This window comes from Gorilla gorilla, chromosome 9 (assembly GCF_029281585.2).
Source record: "Gorilla gorilla gorilla isolate KB3781 chromosome 9, NHGRI_mGorGor1-v2.1_pri, whole genome shotgun sequence".
Classification (NCBI taxonomy): Eukaryota; Metazoa; Chordata; class Mammalia; order Primates; family Hominidae; genus Gorilla; species Gorilla gorilla.
In genome coordinates, this window is record NC_073233.2 from 116,696,331 (window position 1) to 116,718,279 (window position 21,949).

The 21,949-nt window shown below is 36.1% G+C and overlaps 2 protein-coding genes across 2 annotated transcripts in view; one reads left to right on the top strand and one right to left on the bottom strand.

The window, feature by feature from the left end:
- The window catches only part of DDX10 (DEAD-box helicase 10), a 275,386-nt gene that overhangs the window by 146,012 nt on the left and 107,425 nt on the right, over positions 1–21,949 (top strand). The gene's annotated exons all lie outside the window — the stretch shown is intronic.
- Positions 12,580–12,897, bottom strand: LOC101152462 (cytochrome c-like). The gene has a single exon (XM_019037713.1). It carries the CDS (start codon positions 12,895–12,897, stop codon positions 12,580–12,582), a length of 318 nt encoding a protein of 105 aa, XP_018893258.1.

Here is a 21,949-nt window from a genome sequence, read left to right on the forward strand (position 1 = left end):
ATAGAGTTTTATACACCAATAATGAACTTTGAAGAAGTGGTAATAAAGATGTTTAAAAAAGCTACCATCAACATTATCCTGCAACCCTTCTTTTATATGTGGTTACTGTTAGAGGTTTTTGCAGCTCAGAATATATTGTTTCTTAGGTCATTCATAAATGTTTGAGTGTCCTTCATGTGGAAAGTACTTGTCTGGGAGCATGAGTTAAGTAAGGCCGAGTTCCATCTGAATAGATGGACAATTTCACTACAAGTATAATATAATAAGTGTTCAAAATTGTATGGGCATGGAGAAGGAGATAGTTAGGACTGGTTATTTGTTTTCCTTCCTAATCGATAAACATCTATTGTATTTGTAATGCAGTGGAACTTGCAAATTGTATTAGCCTGAACTCTGGGCCTCAGGGGAGGGGCGGGTAAAGATGATTAGTTTTTACAGTCTTCCTTTTGAACCTATTGGGTTTTTTTTTTAATTAGGTGTTATTTGATCTTATTATGTTTCATGAGAGCAGTGATGACAATCTATGTGGAGAAGAATAGGAGATGCTGCACCCAATTGTATTTATAGATTATAAATTTGGTTTGGAGGACTAGGGTGTGTGTGTGTGAGAGAGAGAAAGATGCGGGGAAGAGGTTGACAAGTAGTGACAGTGTTGAGAGTGGTGCGAAATTTATTTACAACCTACTGATTGGGTTCACATTTCTAAAATGAGGTTGCTGGATTAAATCAACAAGCTTCATCCAAAGTATAAATGTTTATGTTTCAACGGAACCTGTGGTTTGCTTCGGATTAGTCCCCCATGTCAGTGATAAGTGCATGTGTGCACACAAACACACACACAACTAGAAATCCTGGGAATTTTAACTATCTTTTTCTCCAAAAAAACCCAGAAAACTTGTTGAACATAATGTTATAACCTCAGAGAGATTTGTTTAAAAGTGAGCACCCAGCATGTTGCCTTTTTGGTGAGTAGGAAAGAATCTTCCAAACTCACCACCAACCCGTTTCGCACCTTCGCTAGACACACACCACACAATCGCCATTCTTCTTTGCTATATACTTTTTCTCATAGCACTTAAACATTCTTATCATTTTTCCTTGTCTATCTCCAGTGGAATATAAACTCTCCAAGGGAGATATTTGTTTTGTTCACCTTCCTTAGTGATCCCTGTAGGAGATCACTAGATTCTGTTGAATCAATCATAGCTGGCCACTTGATACACTGTGTGAGTATATATTGACCATCATTTTGTACTCAGCAGTGTACCCAGTACAGTGTGTGTGTATATTGGGGATGACTGTATTGGCTTTGGCTGTATATACATTCAATCATCACCTTATGGAGATAAATGGTATGTATAAAAATTAGGAAATGTGACAAGACCTGTAAAGTTAAGGGCTAAATTATATGGTAGGAATTGGTCCAAGGTCAGCATATTGGAACGGGCAAAAAATGGCTTCACAAAATAGGTGAAACTTGAACTAGACTTCTAAAAGGATCATGGGGCACAGGTAAGGAAGGATACTCCAGGAAAACAGCCTTCATGATACCTTCTCTCTGAACTTTCTCTCATCTTACTCCCATCTCTCAGGATTTATTTTTGAAAAGGAAACAAATTAAGTTATTCACCATCCTCTGCCATGATCTGGCATATAGCACATAATTAAATATTATTTTTTAATGTAACTATTTGTATAATATCTTTTTTCAAAAAAAATCAGAAAACTTATTGAACATAATGTTATAACCTTAGACAGATTTGTTTAAAAGTGATCATCCAACATGCTTGCCTTTTCACGGAGTAGGAAAGAATCTTCCAAACTCTGACTGTGGCTCTATGTCCAGTTATATTTTGTCATTAACTGCCTACCAGTTTCCCATTGCTTAATACTCTAGAAATGACAAGTGATTCTATTGAATTTTGGTTAGTTGGGTCAAATAGATCAAAGGACAATTATAAAAGGGAAACACAGGAAAGGGGAATTAATTATAAATATTGGGGGGAAGAGAGCTGAATAATTAGGCATGATAGGCATTAATTATTGTTAGACACTTGTTATATGTATTGCAGTTATACTTATGTGGAAGATCTTGATCTTTTTTTGTTAATGTTCACTTGAATTTTTTTTTATCCTGGTACAGTTAGATATAAGCAAGTTACTGTGTTCCTGATTTTCTTCTAGGAAAAGTATTGATAACTTTGCTTTTGATAGCCTGCAACCAGCCTGCTCATTAATTTCCATATAGCTGTTGTTAGAGACTTTGCCCAGCAAACTAAATGCTATTTGTGGAATAGACAACAAAATCAATAACTAAGACATTTTTGGAAAATCTAGTTAACTTCTTGGATTTGTTAAACAAATCATGAATACACTGAATACTGTGCCTTTGAAATAAGCTTAATTTTTGCCACACAGCACCAGTGAATCTTGCTATAATTGATATATGTAGTAAGTTAATTAACTGCCTTTGTTTTCAGTTGACTTTTTTCGTTCTGAATTTTTTATGGTATTATATCTCTCAAAAACGTACAATTGAAGGAGAGTATTAGTATTTCATAGATTTCTGATCAAACAATTAGATATGTCACCTCTCTGCCTGCACTAATTTATAAATATATTTAAGCTATAGTAGTAAACACTGAATTGCAATTTTGTACTTCTTAGATATTATTACTCTTTATCAACTTATACATGTTCTTCTGTAACTGTTGACTTGATTGATTATAGCGTGTGCTAAAAGATGTAAAATGGAGATTTCTGAAATTGTAATAATAAAAAAGCCATAAAAAAATGCCATCAGCTGGCTGCGGTGGCTCACGCCTGTAATCCCAGCTCTTTGGGAGGCTGAGGTGGGTGGATCACGTGAAGTCCAGAGTTTGAGACCAGCCTGGCCAACATGGTGAAACCCCGTTTTTACTGAAACTACAAGAATTAGCTGGGCATGGTGGCACATGTCTGTAATCCCAGCTACTCAGGAGGCTGAGGCAGGAGAGTCTCTTGAACCCAGTAGGCGGAGGTTGCAGTGAGCAGAGATGGTGCCACTGTACTCCAGCCTGGATGACAGAGTGACTCCATCTGAAAAAAAAAAAAAGAATGAACATTTACTTTTATGAACAGATTTGTACCAAGTTGTTCCTAAATTGGTACAGAATTCATGATGCATGTGTTTGAAAACTGAAACAAATACTATTTGTACTTTCTTTCTGATGTTGAAAAAATTTAAGAGCATGTATTTCTTTAAGAAAAATACATATAGAATAAATTCCTAGAAGTGAAATAACTAAGTCAAAGGGTACGTAAATTTTGAATTTCAGTAGATATATGTAAATTGCACTAATTCACATTTCTACTCATAATATCTGATGCCACTTTTTCTCCAAACACAGCATCTTTTCAAATACTTTATCTTCACTGGTTAGGAAGGAATTCGTATCTTAGTGAAGTTTACCTTTACATGTCTTATTTCATGAGTGAGCTATTTATATTGACTCTTCTGGGAACTGTCCAATTGGGCTGATGATCTTAATTTTCTTACTCTTTTTATTCACTCTCTCTATTGGGAAAATTTATCTTTTGCTTCCAATCTGATGACATGCAAGTAACTTGATTTTGTTTTGTTTGTCTTTTGTTTTTCAGATTGTCATTTGTTTTGGGTCATATTTTTAAACCTTTTATATTGGTGAATTTGCCAGTTTTGTCTTTTATGGGTTCTAAATTTCATGTTAAAGTTGAACAGGGCCTTCACCACTCTAATGTTATAAAAGAATAAACCCTGGGAGAATTCTAGTACTTTTATGGTTTAATATTTTGCGTCTAAGCTTTTGATTCGTTTGGAATTCTGTTGCAAGATGTGAAGTGTGGATCCAGCTTTATTTTTTTCTATATAACTACCCGATTATTCCAATATTGCTCATTAGTCAGTCTTTTCTACTGATTTAACCTGTCACCTTTATCTGAAAACCTTATGTATTTTGGGTCTGTTTTTGGTCTTTCTGTTTCATTGATCTGTATATGTTTGTTTATAATGTTTAAATATATTAGAGTGTTACTTATTATTTCTTGTCAGAGTTTTCTGAAATTCTGAACTTAAACTGTTTTTATGTTTATTTCTTGACTTGGAGATATCTGGTGGTGTCAATTTGGGCAATCCATTGTAAGGGTTTATTTTATTCTGGAATTTTTTTGTCTCCTTCTCCCTATCCTTTACCTTCCACCCAAAGCTTTATCAGGAAGTATAGAGTAATATGTATTCCAGAAAGATTACATTTCTCTAGCTACTCAGATGGGATAGACATAGGCTAAGAGATGGTAGGTCTTTGTATTGTAAATGAAACATGGCCTTGTCTAGTTTTAATTTTTTATATAAAGATCATTTGCAGTCTAAAGGGTGAATTTTTCTTCCCCTTTCTCAGTCTCTATTTGTAACCATGCCATTTTTTTCATATTTAATTAACATAATTTGTGAAATGTTGATTTTTGCTTTAGGTCCTAAATCAAATGTGATTATTATTTTATAGCTTTACAACGTAATAAGCCCCAGGTGTAGGGAATTCACTCTCAGCTCTGATCTCCAGCAGTTTTGGATGACAAGCCATCACACCACTATCTGTACCTTTTTTATGCATCATAGATTACCATAGGAGACTGAATGCAATAAAAATGTAAAATGCTTTGTATAAAAATGAATATAGCATCAGAGATTTCCTGCTTCATACAATCTTGAGCTTAAAATCTTGAATCTTAGAGTAACAAAAAAAACCTCTCAAACTTTTGGAATGACTCTATCTTCAAATATCACTTTAAAAAGAAAAATGATCCTTCGTAATTAAGTTAATGATCATTAGGGGGAAGATTATAATACATCAATATATTTGTTATAGGAATAAGTGAAATCAGCTAATATTTATCTGAATATCCACAATTTACCCATGTTTAGTGCCATTGATTAAATAATCTAGTGAATTATAAATCCTAAGAAACTGACAGTTTAATGATATAGTCTCTGGGAGCATGGACGAGGGCTCATTGCCCAGCTTGTTAGAGATGAGGCAGAAAAGAGGAATCAGGAAAGGCTTATGTTATCGACATCAGAGCTAATCTGGAAGTATAAGTAGGAATGTTCTTTATTTTAAAATTTTTATCAATTCTTATCTTATGAATAATAAATGTTGCCATTCATTTACTCTTCCGCTGAAAATTTGAAAAATAAATACATAACAGAAAACAAAAATCAAGCATATTTCTGTCATATACTTTGATGTAACATTACCTTTTGGTTTATATACTCCTGGGTCTTTTTTCCCCGTGTATACAAACATACAGACTCCTTTTCCCAACACATTTTAAGTTACAGAGCAGACATGATATTATGATTTGTGGCCTTTTTTTCTTTTTTTTAAAAATTATCAATACTAGGGAAAGCTGTCAAGTGAGTAAATACAGTCATCCCTTGGCATATGCAGGGGGTTGGTTCCAAATCTGTGCACACTCAAGTTCTTCAGTCCAGTCAGTGCTGAGAAACTGATGTAAGTGAAAGGTTGACCTTCTGTATACACAGGTTTTCTATCCTGCAGATTCCGTATGATCTGGTTGGAAACAATCTGTGTATAAGTGGACCCTCAAAGGTCAAAACCATATTGTTCAACGGTCAACTGTATACTTGTATAATGTCATAATTAAGAGCTTAAATTTAATGCTATCATGTGTCCCATTGTATGAATGGATATATAACATTCTATTCAGAGAATCCTTATTAAAATGCTTTTGGATTTCTTTTGATTTTTTTTTTCTAATAAACACAGTGATAAGAATTCTTTATAATCCTTAAATTTCTGGAAAATGTAAAAATTGATGACTAGATATTCATTCTAGTATTTTAAAGTAACCCATTATACAGCTAAGTTTTAGACTCAATAACACTAGATTGAAATCTGGACCTTCATCATGAAAATCAGAGGATGAGGAAGAGAATTCCTTGAATGAGTAACTTAAACAGTTTTCACTGCCTCACCTTAAGTTTTCTTTTGAATCTATTCAGGTCAGGTTTTTGTCCCTGCCAATCTGTTGAAACTTTTCTTGCTATGGTCTGGAACAGTTCCCATTTTGCTAAACTCAAGGATGAACATCTTAACATCCTAGCAACTTTTTTTTTTTTTTTTTTTTTGGAATTGCCCTCTTCCCTTAGCTTTTGGCATGCCATACTTTTCCTGGATTTGTTCCAGCTTTCACTGGTTGTTCTTTCTTGGTTGTCTTTGCTGGTTCCTCCTCCTTTTCCCATCTTTAAATGATGGGGGAATACCCCCAAGGCTTTGCCTTATATTCTAATCTCCATCTATGTATGCTCCCTAGGCAAATTTAGTAAGACCTTTTCTTTAAAACTCATATGCTAATGAATCCAAATATATGTCCTGAGCCTGTTCTACTATTGTAAACTTCTTTTAACTAGTTGTTTAATATCTCTTGGATATTTAATACCATTTATTCAGTCACTCTGGACTCAGACCAAGAACCCGTGAGTTTTCTCTAAGTCTTTTATCTCCCAGATCTACCCCTTTAAGGAGTCTTGTGTACTTCAAAATATATCCAGACTCTACCACATTGTTCACTTACTGCCCTAATTCAAACCCTCTATCTTGTGTGTAGACCAATAAAAATAACCTTTTTTTTTTTTTTTTTTGAGAGGGAGTCTCTCTCTGGCGCCCGGGCTGGAGTACAGTGGCACGATCTCGGCTCACTGCAACCTCTGCCTCCCAGGTTCAAGTGATTTTCCTGCCTCAGCCTCCCAAGTAGTGGAGATTACAGGCGCCCACCACCAGGCCTGGCTAATTTTTGTGTTTTTTGGTAGAGACAGAGTTTCACCATGTTGGCCAGGCTGGTCTTGAACTCCTGACCTCAGGTGATCTGCCCTCCTTGGCTTCCCAAAGTGCTGGGATTACAGGTGTGAGCCACCACGCCCGGCCAATAAAATAACCTTCTAGTTGGTTTTCTTTTTCACTTTCCTTGCTCCTATTAAATCTTCATAGCAGGCAACCCCCACCTTCCGAAGTAAACAAGATTATGTCATGTATCTCGGTCAAAAGTTGCACAGTAAAGTCCTCACTTAACATTATAAATGGATTACTGGAAACTTTGACTTTAAGAAAAATGGCGTTCTTTATGCCTTAGGAACTGAACTCTTGTTTGTATCAATTAGCCTATGGCAAAATTGGTTTTGTTATATAGTAGTTGTTTCACTTAAATTTGCAGTTTCCAAGAACTTATCAACATAAACAGTGTTAAGTGAGGACTTGCTGTATTCTTTCTTTCATATTCAGGGTAAAATCTACCTCCTGACTCTGTCCTATGAGGCCTTACATAATCCAGAATCTTCTTGTGTGACTTTTTCTCTTATTGCCTTCCACCCTGCTCACTCTAGTCCAGTCATCCTGAATTTTTTGTTTCTTGAAAACAACAAACTCATTTCCATTTATGTGCCTTTGCACTACTGTTTTCTCCACCTGTAACTCTTTATCTAGATCATTGCATGAGTTCCTCCTTCTTTTCTTTTAGATCTTTGCACCTTCTTCAGAAAGGCCTTTCCTATTTTTCTAAAATTGTTACCTTCTGCACAGTTACTCCTAGCCCCTTACTCACCTTTGTCTCTAACACTTAAAAACTCCTTGACATATGTGCATATTTGTCTCCTCACTAGAATGCAAACTCTACTGTACCCAAGGTGCCTAGAATGGTACTTAGAGTATAGTAGATAGCCAGTGTTTGTTGAATAAATGACCGAGCTTCCTTTATTCTTTGTAGTTCATATTTTATCCCTCCTAATCCTACAAGAAATTTGAAGTAGCTTAAAAAGTGCTTTTAAATGTATTAAAATAGAAAACAGGAGGGCATGCAAAGTACAGATAGAATAGGAATGACTGATGGGAAACTTAATATGCAGCTCATACAAGGTTTTACATAGTTCTTAAATGTGGATCAGGCATTTGCCTCTGAAGTCTTGACTGTGAAAACAAAAAGAACACCTTGTCTATAAGGAGACAACATTCTGCTACTTTGGAGAAGCACAGCTTTTCTTATTTCAACAACTGTCCTGTGAAATGCAAAATAGTGAATTTTATACAGCAGTGTTTTAATACCTGTCTTTAAAGTAAACTGAAGAAACAACGCCACGATATAGCTCAGGGAAAGCAACTCTGTGGAAACTGATTAGATATTCACACACATTCCTATTTCCCCCTGTCAGTGTTCCCTGCCCTCACCAATGGACATGCATGCTTCTGAGTAAGGTAGAGCGTATTTCAACACCATTATCAAGGTGAAGGTCTTTTCTAGTGACAGAACAGTGAGAGGCAGTTTGATCATTATTCCTAAAATGTGAGGCTCATTCCAAAGCAGGTTGAAAATTAATTGTATAGTGTGCTTTAGTCAAATGAGGCTTCCTGGAGGTTCTCAAATAGCTGACCATAGTAACTATTGTGATCAGGCTATTCTTTGGTAGTTTGTGGACTTTTTATAGGAAGTTTTGACATTTAGCATCTTAGATTTGGAATTAGGCAAATTATGGGTGAGTTTCATAACATAACTCCAGGAATCTTAATAGAATAGTTGAGTATTAAATGCATTTAATAGAAAATTTTAGTCAACTCAACCTGTTTACTTCATTTGATTGAAGTTGAATGTATTCAAAATTAGTTGAAGAAAATCTTTTATTAGAATCATCATTAAGTTATTTAATGTTTCATTTATTAGTGAGTCAACTGAATCCTTTAAATTATTGTACGGTGCAAATAACCAAAGTGCTTCGAGAAGAAACAGTCTAGAATATGCTGTGAATGGTACTGGTTAGGAATAACATACTAACTTGGAAATGACCACACTGAATGCCAAAGATTGATTTTATGTTCCAATGTACCCTTTTTTGGGGGGACTTATCACTTTTAGTCTTGTATCTCAGACATTCTTTTGGTGTACTAGAGAATATATTTGGGAGATGGATGGCAATGATTTTGCATCTTGTTAGTGTCTGTTTAAGAAATGCTCAAAGTTTACCATTGTTGGTGTAATTATTCTATTTTCCTAACTTAACGTTGATGGTTTGGGGTTCTGTTGGTGGGAAAAGTGACTTGGCAGTATGGTGCAATGTTTTTGCAACACTTGAGAGGAGATTGTTTTCATAGAGTTTTTGCTCTTCCTTGTTCCTTCCCTTCTTGTGACTTTGTTTTCAAATTGCCTTTTTTAAATCACTGTAACTGTCTTAGCTCTGTACAGCTGTCCTTTTCCATGTCTGTTTTGTTATATACATGCTATCTTTTGGCCCAGAGTTATCACTGAAGCTAGTCACAGAACTCTTATTACCTTTCCTGTTTTTTCTCCCCAGCTTTATTTTACCTCTACTTGTAATTACTATTGTCTTTTTCCTAGAGTAACAGAAGAAAATGCAATTTGTCTTTACTTTCAGTACCAGCATAGCCCTCTTGAGGGTAATATTAGAACTTGAAGAAAACATTTAGATTGGCATTTTGACCAATATAAATTGCCTATTTCATTTGGAAATGATACATTTTTTTCAAAAAAGTAAAAACAGTAGTTTTCTGTTGATATAATTATTTTTAAAATATACAAGAAAAACAGGAATAGGTGTCCCAGTACAACATGTTTTATTTAGTGAATTTTCTGTCAAAGGGTTTGTTCAAGTAGAAACCATATGCCTATTTCTTTTTTTCTTTTTTTTTGAGACGGAGTCTTGCTCTGTCACCCAGGCTGGAGTGCAATGGCGCAATCTCAGCTCGCTATAACCTCTGCCTCCCAGGTTCAAGCGATTCTCCTGCCTCAGCCTCCCAAGTAGCTGGGATTACAGGTGCCCGCCACCACGCCCAGCTGATCTTTGTATTTTTAGTAGAGACGAGGTTTCACCATGTTGGTCAGGCTGGTCTCGAACTCCTGACCTCAGGTGATCCACCCGCCTTGGCCTCCCAAAGTGCTGGGATTACAGGCATGAGCCACCGTGCCCAGCCCCATACGCCTATTTCTGAGGGAGATTGTAGGGTCCAACATTTAGAGAGTAGACTTAATCTTCCTACATGCAGTGTTCCTAAAGTTTATTTCAATCAGTGGAATTGCGGAGGCCTGAGAAGAGTACAGCTTCAAAGCTCAAGAAGATAAATTTTGATGTTTGATAAACCTGAGTTTAGAGCATGCTTCTGTCCTTTTTAGCTGAATAATTATTTCATCATCTGTAAAATGCAGGCAGTTCCTCAAAAGGGTGGTTGTGCTGAGTAAATGAAATATAAAACATCTAGCATGGTGTTTGGCACATGGCATCTGTTATTAACTACTGTTCACTAAACTCTGAAAGGTTTAGATTTGTCAGGTAGGTCCCATCTGGACTGGCACTTGTCATCAGAGATGCAGAGAAATTCCACAATGACATATGGCATGGATTAAGGAATACACTTTGTTGGGAAAAGGGAATATTTACAAAGCCAGGATCAGGTAGGGGAAGGAATTGATTTCTCTGTCTCCCTCTTATTCCACATAGGAGGTTCTCAGAGTTTTGCCAATCTGCTAGACACAGCATAGATTTTCATTCCACTTGAGATATCCCTTCCGTTATTATTCTCCCTTCTTTTAGAATAAGTGGCCGGTCAAATGTATCAGTGTGTAATCATACAAACTGCTAGGGAACCAGACATTATAGTTGTGGATGCCTGCAGTCATCTGAGAAATTAAGCTGTCAGGCACGTGGAGACTTTGAGGTTCATGGGAAGTTGGGTCTGCCTTGCTAAGGGAGGAAGCCATGGTCCTGTCAGAAGTCGAGCATGGTTTCAGCCTCTTTTGCTGGGAAAGAGGATGGGAATGGTTCCAGCTCATGGTCTAGGCTGCCCACAGTGACTCCCGGTGTTTTCAGACTGGTCTGCTTCTCACATCACGCTTTATTGCCTAGGGCCTGTGAATCAGTTTTCCCAACAAATAAGTGTCAAGTTAAATGTGAAATATGTTTATTTCTATGCTATTTAAGCAAACTGATATCAGAATAAGTAACAGTAGAATGCATTTCAGAGTCTTTGAGTATTACTCTCAAAGAAAATTGATCTTGATTAGCCCAAGCTCAACTTAGTTCCACAAATAATTATTGATTTGTTTAAGCGTGATGTATGTGCTTGCTCAAGGAATTAGAAGATGAGTATGACAAAGCTCATTCTCTCAGGGAGTTGAGTGTTTCAGAGGGATGAAGTAAAAGAAGATTTTAAAACTACAAGTAGAGTGTAAGAAGTATCACGAGAAACATCAACAAAGGGCTGATAGAAGGTGATAAGTCTCAAGTATCTCAAGATATTCAGCGGTGAATCTTAACATAAATTTGCTTTTAGGGGAAGAATTTCAAGCATATTGATAGGTCTTAAATTTTCTAGTCTCTCTGGGACAGTAGGAAGGAGAATGATTTTTAAAAAGTTGATTATGTAGCATGGAGTTTGGGGACTAGTAAAAATTTTATTGAAATTATTTGGGAATTGTTTTACAGTTGTTTTTAGTGGAGGTTGTATTTCTGAAAATATTGCATTTTAGTGTGATGATTTACTAAAGAAGTAGCAGGGACTTATTCTAAGGTAGGAGATAGAAAAACTAATAAGTAAAAATCTGCTAACAACTTTAAATGGCTGTCAAACTTTTTTTAATGATTAAGTGCTAATGGGGGCAGATGGAAATTGTAAAGCAGTGCAGAGCATTGAGGTATAGAGTTTTTTTTTCTGTCAGTTGCTCTACTTTTGAGAGAGAAGAAATCAGAGGTCAAATTTAGTCATTTCTATGGTCCTTTTATGAACGTAAGAAAGCGCTTTTTTAAAAAAATATGAGAATTGTTAAATAATCTTTATTTGATATTACACATAAACCACCCTAAAATGCCTTTCAATAAGTAAAAGGAACCATTTTAGATACAAGGAATCTAATTAGATTGGTATAGTTAAGGCCAAAAATATAAAGTAGACATTGCCACCTTATCTTCAACTCTTGCCTTTAAGAGGCAAGTGAACATGAAACACGGATGAATCTTGCTTGGTTCTGAGACAGTGTGAAGGAATTTCACCAGTATTTCAATATATTCACATAACCAGTTATATAAATCTAAAAATAAAACCAATTTCCATTAAGTTTTAAGATGGCATTCACCATCTTTGTGAAAAGTTGATGAAATCGAATCATATCTTTAGAAGGAGTAAACAGTGTTAGCATTTACTGAATTGGAATTACTATTAAAATTCAAAAAAACAAACATATTCATCTAACCACAGGCCAGTCTTAGTTTTAAAATCAGGACTGCCCAACAAAATATTTTGTCATTCATTGATGATCTGAATTCTGGTATATGAGATCTATTAAATTATGGTACACGTAAAAAAGTCACGAGACATTTCTGTTTTGTAATAAATAAGGCAGTGGCCAGTTATTACTGATGAGTAGCGTTTTTGAGATTAGCTATCAAGTCTGCCCTTTCTGCCTTCTTCTTAATGCTGGCAAAGATCATTTTTGTTCCAGGGATGTTCTTCTTGGGAGTCTCCAAATAAATAAGGCAGTGGCCAGTTATTACTGATGAGTAGCGTTTTTGAGATTAGCTATCAAGTCTGCCCTTTCTGCCTTCTTCTTAATGCTGGCAAAGATCATTTTTGTTCCAGGGATGTTCTTCTTGGGAGTCTCCAAATACTGCATCAGTGTATCCTTTCCCCAGGTGATGCCTTTGTTCTTATTGGTGTCTGTGTAAGAGTATCCAACGGCCTCACCTGTCTCCTGCCTGCAGAGACTATGGAGATTAGGCCCAGTCTTGTGCTGGCCTCCCTTTTGCATTGTGTGGCACTGGGCATGCTTGTGAACAAAAATCTTCTTGCCTTTCTCAACAACACCCATATTTAATTCTCTTCCATCACTGGTGCTACGAAGGTTCCCTCTCTGAAGCTGGATGTCCCGCTCTTTTGAAAATTACACTTTTAAAAATGAATTCCTTCAAGGATTCTTTTCATTTTAAAGAGAACATTTGCTGTCAATCCACTTTTCTCATTTTATGAGGTCTCTCAGCATTGCTTAGGAAAACTATGATTCACAGAGGAAGGTCTAGCGCTAAGATGTTTCCATTGGAGATACTATTATATATTGCTTCTCGGCCATTTGGCTAAGATGAAATATAAGATAGATATGGTGTCAAGGTAGGAGCACAGACTAGGTTTTTGGAGGGTTTGGAGTTCCAGCCCTGACTTTGCTGATACTGTCTATGTGATCTCGAAATTGTCTCTTGACTTTGGGAGTGAGTAGGTGATGTTTCTCTAGGTGACCCTGGAGGGTCCTTTTACCCTTCCAAGTTCTGTAATAATTCCAGTGTTTTTTTTTTAAATCACCACTATATGGCTTTGCACACCACAGTTTTACAAATGGTATGTATAAGAATATCCAATTTTGAATAATGTTGGACATCATCCTGGCACATTTTGTCGAAACATAGTACACATAGGCTAGCCTTTGACTTTTCATTTGGTACTTTCTGCTTAGCTAATATTTATATACAAGGTAGAACTTGGAAACTTTACTGCACATGGTAGTTGTAAACATAGCTTGGTTGTGGTAGTGATGCTTGTTTCACTTTCTGTTAACATACAGCCCATGTATGTACTGGGATTTAATAATGTAAGCCATTATAGAAAAATGTCGGATGTAACAGTGATCTCCTCTTGGGCGGCTAAGTGGACAGCTTTAACATCTCTTAAGTGTCTTAAAATATTGTGTCAAAAATGGTACAAAAAAATGGTAACCAGGTACCAAACCCAGTTCGAATTTAGCATATATCTTTCTTCCATTATTGTAGTTCTTTGTGAAGGCTTTAAATCATAGAGAGATTCTCTCTCTATGCACATGCATGTGTGTGTTTTTGTTTGCTTGTAAAAATTGGTGGTTCACTGAATAGCTAGTGTTATATGGCATTTGTTTGTTTAGACTTTAATCATGAATGAATTTACAGAAACTCTGCTTTAAGCCGCACTAACCAGACTGTCAAGTAATTTGCTTTTCTTATAGGTGTTGGAGCCAACTGTGGAATTCTCAGTCAAATGTACAATGAAACATCTTGAATGTTATTTTGATGCTCTCCCATTTTGTTCAAACAAATTCTGATTAAATCTAGCTACTGGCACATTCTTGCTGTGTCTGTGGTATCACTTGGAAGGAAGGTAGTAGAGGTGTGGATCGCTGAGATGCTCCCCTAAGAGAAGTATATCATAGTGTCGTATTGTTTGAAATAGTTTCGTGATTTCTGTCCCAGGACTTTTTTTTGAAACGGTCTTGCTCTGTGTCCCAGGCTGGAGTGCAATGGCGCAATCTTGGCTCACTGCAACCTCTGCCTGCCAGGTTCAAGCGATTCTCCTGCCTCAGCCTCCACAGTAGCTGGGATTGCAGGTGCTCACCACCATGCATGGCTAATTTTTGTGTCTTTAGTAGAGATGGGGTTTCACTATGTTGGCCAGGCTCATCTCGAACTCCTGACCTCAAGCGATCCACCTACCTTGGCCTTGCAAAGTGGCATGAGCCACCGCACCTGTCCTGGGACTTTTAACTTAGCTCATTATCACCTTGTTGCCTCCCCTATGTGATTAACCCTGTTAGCCAAATGACCATGTGACACAAGTTATCTTTCCTTTTAATGTTACTGCTTTTTATTTTTTATTTTTATTTTTTTGCTATGTAGCATATAAAATTTCTGAGTTCTAGAAGAATTCCAAAAGCTGTAGAGATGAGAAATTGATATAGCCAATTTGGACACAAGTTAAAAATGAAATCAATACTGTCATTTTTTTGGAAATCTAAAAAGAGAGGGAAAAATGTATCAGGCACCGTTTCTCTAAATTGCTTCCAGCTGCTTGCTTCCTAATATAGAAATATTTATTAAAAGTAGCAGGTTAAAAATTGGATTCCTACAGCAAAATATGAATGGTTTCATAATTTTGTTAAACAGCAGGAAATAACAGATTTTTGTCACTGTAGTGGCTTTGTTTTTTTCGAGGGTCATGGTGTAGAGCAAATACATATTTCCCAGCCAGGCAAACAGAACAGTAAATGGCCTGAACAATTTAAACAAACCAAGGAAAATGTCCTAAGGTAGTAAATAGGGAATTATGGGATTTTTCCCTTAACTATTGTAACACTATAAATGTTCAAAGAGGTAGAAGGAATCATTTAAGACAATAAATAAATGAACATGATCATAAAACTTAGTTGGGAATGAGGCTTAAGTAAGGAAAATGGCATGAAAAGAAAGTCAGATAGGGGTTGGGTGAAGAACAGAAATTTAGTTATCTAGACTAATTGCAGGCACAGTGAAAGATTTAAATAATTATTAGGCCAAAATGCTATAAAGAGGTGTTTTAAAATTAAGAAACTTATGTTAATTCTAACAAGAAATTGAGGAAAGGAAGACAAATATGTTGTAGGTGTTGGAATGAGGGCTTGAGGGAATGCATATCTGGAAAATGAGGGAAACGGTGGAGGGGAATAGAAACTGTGTAGGGGATATATTTGAAAGTTGTTTTTCTTAAGATATTTAATTAAGGTGACAGGTACACATGCTTGGGAAGTTAAAAAGCAATTTCTGGAAAGTATTCCAAGTTAAACCTGAAGGAGGCACCAGAAATCCTGAAGGAGGAATGTAGCAATCAAAAACATTGTGTAGAATGTTCGTATTGGCAGTATCAATAGAGGTTTTGCCTTATGGTCCTCCTTAACCAGAAGGAAGTTTGAACACAACTGAGATCACTGCATATCTATGTAGTATTCGTCTGGGGTGGGGAAGAAACAAGCAAGACATAATCATCCATTGTCATTCATGTTCACCTATTAAGATGGCTTAAAAATGAATCATGGTTATTTCATAGTAAATAGTTGTCATTGTTGCTCAATATATCATTGTATTCATTAACCATTTTCATCACATTATAGATTAGAATTACAATTTATAAACTACAAGAAAAATAGTGCATGGCCTTATTAATCATACAGAAAAAAGATTAACATTTACTCGTAGTTTGTGTCTTAATATAATCAGGACTAATCAAGCCTTGACAAATGAGTAACTTTGATAGGAAATGTAGGCAGTAATCTGTCGGACTTTGGAATAAATATGAATTATCTATATGATATACACATTTGGAAGGGTTTCTAAATGATTTTCTAGATATAATTCATGAAGTGTCAAGATAAAGAGTCAAGTATTTCATAAAAATTAATTTCATAATAGCTGTGATTCTTATCAGAAGACAATTAGGGTTGGGGTCTTATAGTTTGAAATAGTACATTTAGTATTTAAAAAGGTTTTTGGATGTGAAAACAATTATTTTTAAAAGTAATCAAGCTATGTATAAAGTCTGAAAATCTTTTAAATTGGTACATTTATTAAAAACATAGACTAATGGTCTTATGCTTAAATGTCTTTGTGGTTGTGTGCTGACTTTCATACAGTGTAACTAAGGGACTGTTCACAAATACACTCTGGATAGAAGTATAATAATAAACAGAAATGGCTGTCATAGAGACATAGTTCCGTTACAATTAATACTTGCCAGAAAATGGAGCTTGACATTGTTTACTATTATACTAACATTCACAAAAGGCCGGATATCACAGGCATAAGGGCACACCATGACCATGAGACATCCTTTCATACTTCCCAAATAGTTTTATATTTTAGCTATGGACCTCAGTTACCAGAGCCAAACTTGTTCTTAACAAGTAGAATTTTTATGTCCATTCAGGCAAAGAGTCTCTTACACCTTTCTGGGTCTCTTTATTTGCAGATAGGAGTAGAAACTGTAACCAACTTCTTCATATCTTGCAGTCACATGTGATGCCCAATTTTCATATGCTGCCCAATTAGCGGTGACTTGCAGCAGGGCCACAAAGATGAGGAAGTTCTGTATGGAGGTGATCACGTCCGCATGCATCTTCCATTTTGTGTCCTCTGGGTCCAACCTCATTGAGAGGCCCTTGATCCAGAACACTGAAGCTCTAATTCATTGGCTTTCAGCTGCCATGCTCTGCTCTCTGAAAATCTTTCTTAATGGGTCATGGATTTAAAGTTGAAAAAAGCTATGGGAGTTTCTCAAATTAGCAATTCTCAAACATTCTTAAATTAATAGAAATTCAAAAGGCAAATATTGAGTCAAATTATGATGCTACAATCTTCTAAGGCAGTTTGAGGAGAAATGAAACTATGCATTGTAGAATATGAACAGGGTCAAATACTTTGAAGTTATATAACCTTGAACAAACTGCTAAATTAACCTAAGCTTTAGTTTTCTAATTAAAAATTTGTAGGAACAAGATTTGACTCAAAATTGTTCTGAACAGTAAATGAGGTAGTCCATATGTAGTTTATTCACTAATTCTTCTTTCAATCATTATTGAATATTTCCTATATACTAGCCTATCTGTGATACATTGGGGATACAAATAGAATAAAAATGGTCTTAACTCTCATGGGAGTTACAATCTATTAGGAAAAAACACAGAAGTAAACAAGTGATTACAATAGGGCTTACTATAATGGGGATGAGAGTGAATGCAGAGTCTGTGTAACAGGCTAATGTAATAGCCATTGACTCAAGAAATTACAGAACAGAGTTGGGTGGTGGAGGCAGATCTGATTTTCATTTTTCTCTTAATTTACACATTCCCAAACTTATGCATGTGGTCAAGGTTTACTATAGTGTGCTTTCTATTAAACCTTAAAACATAAGATTGGTAAATATGGATATTTTTTAGAAGAAAAATCCTACGAGATTTCTTAAACGATTATAAATTATTTCCATAATTCATAATTTATAAGCGTTGTTTCATATAATTTTAGTTGATTTCTATTGTGGGCCTTTAATCCTCCTTGTATCTATTGTACCCTTCCCTTGCATTGCCCACCCTGCTCCCCATCCTCCAGCCGAAACTTCTCCTTTAGTCTTGTGTAATTTTAGGACTGTTGCTATAGCAGGTATGTTTGTCTTAGCAAATTAATACTTGTGTAGGAATTCTGAAAAGACAAACTTTGTTCCTGTAATAACATTTTAAGTTGATGCCATATTTTCATTGGCTCTTAAATTTTAAAATTTCATCTTTATTTGTGGTAGAAGACACATAACATAAAATTTACTATTTTAACCATTTTAAAATGTGCAGTTCAGTAGTGTTAAGTGCATTCACATTGATGTACAACCAATCTCCAGAACTTTTCATTTTTCAGATCCGAAACTCTATACCTGTTAGGTGGGTCTTAATTTTAAGACTACAGTTCTTGCAAAAATTTCACAAACATAATATATTTGCTACTTGCTGGGGGTGGTATTAAGTTTATTATTTGTTTTTAATTTTTTTTTATTCCAACAGGTTTTTGGTGAACAGGCGGTGTTTATTTACATGAATAGGTTCTTTAGTGGTGCCCTCTGAGATTCTGGTGTACCCATCACTGAACAGTGTACACTGTACCCAATGTGTAGTCTTCTCCCTTGCCATCCCCAACCCTTTCCCCTGAGTCTCCAAAGTCCAATGTATAATTCTTAGGCCTTTGTGTCCTTATAACTTAGCTCCCACATATGAGTGAGAACATTTGATGTTTGGTTTTCCATTACTGACTTACTTTACTTAGAATAATAATCTCCAATTCCATCCAGGTTGCTGTGAATGCCATTATTTCATTCCTTTTTACGGCTGAATAGTATTCCATTTCTTTATCCACATTTTCTTTTTTTTGTTTGTTTTTTGTTTTTTGAGACCGAAAAAAATATTTTTCATTTTTCAGATCTGAAACTCTGTACCTGTTAGGTGGGTCTTAATTTTAAGACTACAGTTTAATTTTAAGACTATAGCTCCGTCGCCCAGGCTGGAGTGCAGTGGCACAATCCTGGCTCACTGCAACCTCTGCCTCTGGGCTCAAGCAATTCTCTTGTCTCAGCCTCCTGAGTAGCTGGGACTACAGGTGCCTGTCACTATGCCTGGCTAATTTTTGTATTTTTAGTAGAGACGAGGTTTCACCTTGTTGGTCAGGCTGGTCTTGAACTCCCGATGTCAGGTGATCTACCTGCCTTGGCCTCCCAAAGTGCTGGGATTATAGGTGTGAGCCACTGCAGCCTCCCAAAGTGCTGGGATTACAGGCGTGAGCCACTGTGCCTGGCGTATCCACATTTCTTTATCCACTCATTGATTGATGGGCGTTTGGGTTGGTTCCATATTTTTGCATTTGCAAATTGTGCTGCTATAAGCATGAGTATGCAAGTACCTTTTTCATATAATGACTTCTTTTCCTCTGGGTAGATACCTAATAGTGGGATGTCTGGATCAAAAGTACATCAAATGGATCTACTTTTAATTCTTTAAGGAATCTCCACACTGTTTTCTGTAGTGGTTGTACTAGTTTACATTCCCACCAACACTGTAAAAGTGTTCTCTTTTCACTGCATCCATGCCAACATCTATTATTTTTTATTTTTTGATTATGGCCATTGCTGCAGGAGTGAGGTGGTATTGCATTGTGGTTTTGATTTGGATTTCTCTGATAACTAGTGATGCTGAGCATTTTTCCACATGCTTATTGGCCATTTGTATGTCTTCTTTTGAGAATTAGCTATTCATGTCCTTAACTTTTTGATGGGATTTTTTTTTCTTGCCGATTTGTTTGAATTCTTTGTAGATTTTGGATATTAGGCTTTGTCAGATGTATAGATTGTGAAGATTTTCTCCCACTCTGTGGGTTGTCTGTTAACTCTGCTGATTTCTTTTGCTGTGCAGAAGCTTTTTAGCTTTAATTAAGTCCCATCTATTTATCTTTGTTTTTGCTGCATTTGCTTTTGGTTGGTCATAGAGTCTTTGCTTAAGCCAAGTCTAGAAGGGTTTTTCCAATGTTTTCTTCTAGAATCTTTATGGTTTCAGATCTTATTTAAGTCTTTGATCCATCTTGAGTTGATTTTTGTGTAAGGTGAGAGATGAGGATCCAGTTTCATTCTCCTACATGTGGCTTGCCAGTTATACCAGCACCATTTGTCGAATAGTGTGTGCTTTCCTCACTTTATGTTTGTTATCTTTGTAAGCACTTGGCTTTATTTCTGGGTTCTCTATTCTGTTTAATTGGTCTATGTGCCTATTTTTATACCAGTACCATGCTGTTTTGGTGAATATGGCCTTATAGTATAGTTTGAAGTTGGATAATGTGATGCCTCCAGACCTGTTCTTTTTACTTAGTCTTGCTCTGGCCACACAGGCTCGTTTTTGGTTCCATATTAATTTCAGGATTGTTTTTTCTAGTTCCATGAAGAATTATGGTGGTATTTTGATGGGAATTGCATTGAATTTGTAGATTGCTTTTGACAGTATGGTCATTTAAAAATATTGATTCTACCCATTTATGGGCATGGGATATGTTTCCATTTGTGTCATCTGTGATTTCTTTCAGCAGCAGTGTTTTGTAGTTTTCCTTGTGGTTTTTCACATCCTTGTTTAGGTATATTTCTAAGTATTTTACGTGTTTTTGCAGCTATTGTGAAAGAGGTTGAGTTCTTGATTTGATTCTCAGCTTGGTCACTGTTGGTGTATAGCAGTGCTACTTTAATTTTGTATCCTGAAAGTTTGCTGAATTCATTTACCGGTTCTGGGAGCATTTTGGATGAGTCTTTAGTATTTTCTGGTTATACAATCATATTATCAGCAAACAGCGACAGTTTGATTTACTCTTTACTGATTTGGTTTCCCTTTATTTCTTTCTCTTGTCTCATTGCTCTGGCTAAGACTTCTAGTACTGTGTTGAATAGAAATGGTAAAAGTGGGCATCCTTGTCTTGTTCCAGTTCTCAGGGGGGATGCTTTCAACTTTCTATGTTTAGTATAATGTTAGTTGTGGGTTTGTTGTAGATAGCTTTTATTACGTAGATTGGCTATGTCCCTTCTTTGCTGACTGTGCTTAGGATTTTCATCATAAAGGGATGATGGATTTTGTCAAATGCTTTTTCTGCATCTATTGAGATAATCATGTGATTTTTTATTTTGATTCTGTTTGTAGTTTATTACAAAAAGATTTTGTAGATGGCTTTAAAACAAAATATCAAATAGTGTGTTCTTAATTTATACCATAAAGTTAGAGAATATTTGAATTACTATAATTCATTTGATTTAGGGTGACTGAGGCATTATACTTTGATAGCAGGTGGGCTTGCTTTTTCTTTTTTAAATCATAAACAAGTTCTATTAGAGTTTGGTTATTTAGCCAATAGAACTGTGCATAGTTAAATACGTTTGGACTTTGGGTAAACAGTGTTTATCAATCTTAAGAAATACTCTTATCGGGCTGGGCGTGGTGGCTTGCGCCTGTAATCCCAGCACTTTGGGAGTCCGAGGTGGGCGGATCACAAGGTCAAGAGATTGAGACCATCCTGGCCAACATGGTGAAACCCCATCTCTACAAAAAATATAAAAATTAGCCAGGCGTGGTGGCAGGTGCCTGTAGTCCCAGCTATTCGTGAGGCTGAGGCAGGAGAATCGCTTGAACCCAGGAAGCGGAGGTTGCAGTGAGCTGAGATCGCGCCACTGCACTCTACCCTGGCGCCACTGCACCCCAGCCTGGTGACAGAGCGAGACTCTGTCTCAAAAAAAAAAAAAAAAAAGAAATGCTCTTATCTTTCACAGGAGTGGCTTCAGCTATAATAGGTAATCTTAAAGGTTTTCTCCAGTGTTGACTCTTCTTTATTTTGTTGGTTTACTTCACTTTTAGATAAAATGGTTTTCATTATAAATTATTAGTTGGCCCAAATGGGAGCTACTTTAAGGAAACATAAAAATCTGATTTCTTTGGACTGTCTTTAATTCTAACTTTTATTTTCCTGTGATTTTTGCTTTTCATTTAAAATATCATTTTTTAACATAGTTTTATTTTCTTTTGTAGGATATGT